The sequence below is a fragment of the Sorghum bicolor genome, chromosome 10 (assembly GCF_000003195.3).
Source record: "Sorghum bicolor cultivar BTx623 chromosome 10, Sorghum_bicolor_NCBIv3, whole genome shotgun sequence".
NCBI classification, from domain to species: Eukaryota; Viridiplantae; Streptophyta; class Magnoliopsida; order Poales; family Poaceae; genus Sorghum; species Sorghum bicolor.
The window spans coordinates 494,041-500,040 of NC_012879.2; the positions used below are offsets into that span (position 1 = coordinate 494,041).

The 6,000-nt window shown below is 41.5% G+C and overlaps 1 protein-coding gene across 1 annotated transcript; it reads right to left on the reverse strand.

Annotated features, from left to right (window-relative positions):
- LOC110430949 (B3 domain-containing protein Os06g0107800-like) lies at positions 1,743–2,782 on the reverse strand. The gene has a single exon (XM_021449211.1). It carries the CDS (start codon positions 2,780–2,782, stop codon positions 2,057–2,059), a length of 726 nt encoding a protein of 241 aa, XP_021304886.1. The 3' UTR covers positions 1,743–2,056.

The window sequence follows — 6,000 nt, forward strand, 5'->3', positions numbered from 1 at the left end:
AGCGCGTACTTAGCAAGCAAGCTGTGATCCAGCATAGAGCCCTAGACAACACAGTAAACTCTTACTGCATTGGTATGGAAGAACAGTTCAAACAGTCGAGCTCTAGCAGGCCTCTAGCTAGCTAGGCAAATCTGTCTATCTGGTGAATATATGCAAACAAATTCTCTCCCAGATGAATATGAAACCTTTCTGAACCAAACTAGCATTGACATGGAGTTCATCATCAATAGGTTGCCTGAAACTTGTAAACTTTTTTAGTGATATAAAACGTACTACGTACAGACATATCTACATCACTAAAATCTGTGTTGGCTCTTGTTGGCTGTTAGTGGACGCTGACCGGTCAAAGGGTTCATGCATGCATAAACTGGTGCCAGGACAGCAAAATTCAAAACTAAACACATCAAATTAAAGGGTACTAGCTACACTATTATCAATCTGCATAATTAATTTAAACTGCAGCAAATTAAAAATGAACTGAATGGATGAAACATTATTGCAATTTGGGTATGTGCTGTGTGGTGGGGGGCTTGTCGGCCTCCTACAATAGCCATTATTAACTATTGCATTGCAACTTGGAGTAAACAATCTTTCAGTTTCAGAAAGATGAGGAGCGAAGTAACAAACATATAACAATGGGCACATGTACAGTTGAAATATTATATGATGTCACCCTTGGAAAGATGGTATATGTCAGCCTACTAGTTAAGCTATTTGCCCCTGCTGGTCATGTCATTAGTCAAACAAAGTTCAGGGATTCCCATTAGCTGCAAGTCGATCCTTGACCAATTGTTTATGGCAATTTGTTTTTCTTCAAATGAGCAGGTTCCTTGGCCAGGACCCAGGAGATTGTCTAGCTACGGTGCAGGCCTTGCCTTTGGAGACTAGTCGCCATTCATTTTTGCAGTAGATTAAGAAGCACTTGATGCATGTCGTAGCACATAGTGCACTGCATTTGATCCCATATGTGTGTATCTGAACCCCAGGTTCAGGTTCAGAGGTTTTGGGGATTATTGGTTTCTGGTATTGGCCGACTAAGTAACTAGCACAGGCACTCAATTGCAAATGGATTTCAGTGCATAGCTTGTATGCTCAGCATCCAACTACTGATCTGTTTAGTCTGCCTCTGTCAGCTGAAAGCCTTCACTCAATTGCAGTCTTTGGAGTCTATTACAGATCACTTTCCTCTGACAGAGCAACACAGGATGTGTGTGAAGCTCAATATGGGGAATTTTTTCACCCTCAAGAGCTTATAAGTTCTTAATTGGTCACAGAGAAGTGCATCAAGCTTACAAATAGACCTGGTCTTCTTCTGGCTTCTTCTCAGAGATAGACTAAGCACAAGAAACATTCTAAGAAGGAAACATAAGCAGTTAGATTCTTACAACTGCGTGCTATGCAACCTCTCGGTAGAAGAAACCTCCAACCATCTGTTTTTGGATTGTCCATTCGCCAAGGATTGCTGGACTTCGTTTGGCTAATAAGCCATCATAGAAAATACTGTTGGCTGATTTCTTGTGAGACAAAAACACTGCTAAATGGCTGATAGATTCGGCTAATAAGCCTCAAGCGAACAGACTTCAATCAACGATTTTTCATGATTTCTGGCATCCTGATGTCCTGAGCCAGCTAGACTACTAGAAATGATTCATCTTCAACTACATTACCATATGCTCGTCGAGTGAAAGAAAGTGTTCAGAAAAGAAATCCAGCTCATCCCTAAGGGTCAAGACAAAAGACTCTCATCTTGAATTTATGGATCCAAAATCTGTTGTAATTCTTTTGCTTAGCTTTGTTTTCTTCCTTTCTTTCTTTTCAATTTCGGTTTCCCTGTACTTTTAAGACTTTTTAAAAAAAAAAATAAATTCCTGCAGGAGGAGGAGCCCGAGCCCCTCCAATTTCTATCAAAAAAAAAAAACTAACTAAGTAGCACTTAGCATTGCATGCCTGTGTTGTTTTGTTGTTCTTGAGAAGTAGTCCTATGACTCTTTGGCAGTATGCTACAAGCAAGAATCGAAGCCAATTCATTCTTTCATTCAATTAATGTACGTCGTCGTCAAAGTTGCAGATCAAGCAGCACCGGATCGGCACGAAACTGCAGCAGGTTGACGCCGAACAGCCGGAGCCACCGCCCGCGCCGCCGCCCCGCCTCTTCGTCGTCCTCCTCCGCTTCTGCTGCTGCTTCCACGACCGCCACCGCCTCCTCCACCTGCTGGCGCTGGTGCTGGCCGGAGAAGATGACCAAGCCCTGCTTCTGCTGCTGGTGCCCAGCTGTCGTCGGCGATACGGCGAGGATCGCCGCCGGGACGACGACCGCATGCGGCACCGCCGCGGCCTGCTCCCCGGTACGACTACTCCTCTGCCGGCGGCGGCAGTCGATGAAGAGCCTTGCGCCGTCGCGGCAGAAGGTGACGGTGTCCCCGGCCGCGAGTCGCTTGTCGCGGACGTAGCGGTTCCAGCCCTTGGTCATCACGTAGCTCTGGCTGCTGCTCCAGTACGAGTAGCGGAACCGCCACGCTGTCCCGCCGCCGCGGGCGTCGTGGAAGCACAGCACCGTGCCCCGCGACCTGGCCGCCGCGCCGCGCAGCGGCAGGTGCCGCTCCGCGAACTGCTTGGGCACCACCAGCCGGTTCAGCTTCCCCACGTCGCTCGGCGTCACCACCTTCTCGAACATGCGCTCGCGCCTGCTGCTGCCGATGTGGCTGTAGTCGACGTCGCCGACTCCTCCGCCGCCGCCGCCCGGCGCCGACGAATCCAGCTCGAACGCGAGCGTCAGGGCCATCTGGAAGCCAAGCGATCGATGATGCAGTAGTGCACTGGATTGATCCAGCTATATATATATATATATATATATATATATATATATATATATATATATATATATATATATATATATATCTGCGACTGCTAGCTAGCTAGCTAGTTTTGATGAATAATCGGGCGCTGTCTCCGTCTGAATTTATAGGGAAGGGAAGCATGCAGTGGCATTTGGACCTGGGGTCTCTGACTTTTCTGCATGCATGCATGCCGTGTGGATCGCGGTCGGTTGGCAAGCAGCAATCCGCATCCGTTGGTGCTTTGGATCCAACGGCCAGCCCGCATGGACCGCACTGGTTCACCTACGCTTCCTTGACCGTACGGAGCTTGTTCGTCGTTTACTGATGATATATCCATCGTTGGTCTAATTTATTTATTTATTATAGCTTTATTTACTCTACAGGTAGCTGACATAGATAGTACTTGTATATATATGATATATTTGATACAAATAAATTAAGCCCGGCCACACAATGGCATTTTCGCTCTTGTTATTATTAGTGAAACTGAAAATATTAATATGTATAGGGCAATGCTATATATGGTACACTTCTTACTTTCTACTTTCTAGGAGGCAATATCTTAAATAAATCTGAGCCATTAAATTTTTATATATTTTTAAATCAATTAATTAATTTTAAAAGGAAAATACTCTCAAATCCCTCTAATCATGCGAGGACACAGGTGGGCATGTAGTCCCTTCATTGTTCCTTATTCTTATGCATGGTTGTATCTTTTCTTTTGCGCGATTGTGTTATGTCCTTTTTTTATTTTATTCTCATAGTTAAACTAAAATGAAAACTTTCATCACTCTCATGTCCTAATGTGTATCACATTATAAGGTTAAAATTGTACACCAATAACAACAGAGTACTAGAAATTAATTTTTAACAGGTTCATTATTATGTATAAAGCTCAATGATGTTCTATGTTAAAACTAAAAACTGGTGTATATATATATATATATATATATATATATATATATATATATATATATAATTGATATGATTTCCTAATAAGACATGTAACTAAGTAAAGTTTCATATTTGTATATTTGCATGTAAGTTGGGCATATATATACGCATATGTAACAAGTGCATAAAAAAGAATTAGTTTATTCTTAAATTTTTAAAGTTGCAAAAAATAAAAAGATTTATCACATCTAATAGATTATGCATGCATCAATTAGATCTAAAAAAGATGTTCATATCTAAAACTTTACTTATTTCATTTATTACCTCCTAGGAAGTAATAGATGATTCTAACCCTCCGATCTAATCAAATAAACAGCTCATAGTCATTTAAGTGTACCACAGCAAAGCCTATATGTATATATGAACCATTTGCAGCATGCACATGAGCATCTTAATTTTTTCTTTTTTTTTGAAACTTGGCAAGAGCTATATCTGGAAGGAAAGAGGTTTATGCGCAGGGTCGTACGAATACCGAAATACACCAAAGGGCTTATACAAACACATGATCCCACCTCTCCTTGGGGTCAGGCTATAAATGGCTAAGTTCCTAGAGCGCCTATCAATGTCTTCTTTGGCTTTTAGAGACCACTTGGTGAGCGTCACTACCAAAATGGTGGAGTTCTCCTAGTGTTTTTAGTTAGTAATAAAACACTACCACTAGTCAAAACACTAGGGAATCCTCACTAGGAGGTATTTACTAGGGAAAGTTTATACTAAATTTTGAATGCTAAAACACTAGAAGAACCCCACACTACTAGGAGAAATTGAAAAATCTGGTTGTGCGTCCATCACCACGTTTCGAAAGATCTTTCTGTTTATTTTCTTCCAAATGTTCTACATCTTGTAACTACCACTGGGTTGGCGAGCTTCTTAAATTTCCTCTGCTAAATATACATAAATCTTAACTTCTACCTAGATTGTTTTACTTCGTAACTTCGTTGTTACTACCTGTTCAATACGAGATTATATGAATATTTCTTCGCCGTGGTTTACAAGATTATATATGTATATACCACGCATATGTCATTCGAATTCGAAGCAATGCAAATCTGGAACGAAAGGAAAACGAGCGCTGCTGTGTATGTGCTTTCATCATTTCTCATGCGTAACATGGTAGAAAAACAAATGTGAAACCATGGGTGCATTCCTGGTCACAGCTGCCTCATCTTCCTTCTGGATCATCGAGACTGACTCCATCAGCTGTACCTATATGTATGTAGCTTGCTCTTCCAGTAATAATCGGTAATTAATCTTCACCTAGCTCGCTGTCAATGTGAAATCAATGCAACGCGCACAGTCTCGGTCAAGCAGATCAGTGAGTTTGTCAAAAACGACTAGATCGTCCATGGCTTATGGCCAGGAAGGAAGAACATGTCAGCTGGTTAATGCAGAGGCCAGGGATTAGAGAGCGTAGTTGTTAGCAATGCAAGCGACGATGATGCGACTTGACTGGTGTTTATTCGCATTAGATAATTTCAATTAGCAGGCATAAGCCAATCATGGTGTTCTCCTATCTGCCCCTATTCCACCTACATAATTGTTCTTAGTAAACTCTTGATCACGCACACGCCAATTCATTAACAAAGTCAAACTCCTTTGCTTTATCGCATCGTTTGAAAAGTCTTCGCTCAGATTTTGTACTTGTAAGTACTCATGGGTGCCTGAGATGCCATGTCTGTGCATTTTGCTCTTCTAAAAAAAGGACAATATGGTAGACGTATAGCCTATTAATCTATAGCCTATAGTGCAGGGAGATATTAACAATGATAAATTGGTTAGGCTTGGATGAGTTGCATCAAGCTGGATACACATATATATGTACCCAAAAGTTCCTGCAAGTCTTATAAATACTGCAATTATTTTTTTTTGAAAGAACAGGAGGGGCAAGGAGCCCCTACTGAGAATATATTAAAAATAGTGAAACAAGTACAAAGAAAGGAAAAACAAAACAGAACAAAACAAAACAATAAACAATAATACTGCTAGAAAAGAACTAGGGAACTAAGAAAGGAAAGAAGAAAAGATACATTTCCCAGACAAGGAAACGCCAGGCTAAAGTAGGTTGTCTAGCCATTCTTGGATCTTGGGGAAATACTTTCTTCTTGCTCTGCATAGAAGCAAGTTGAATTCAGTCTTGAAGATAAATTTGCAGTTCTGGGTTGAGGGGGGTATTTGTCTGAAGATGAAGTTGTTCCTGCACATCCAGATC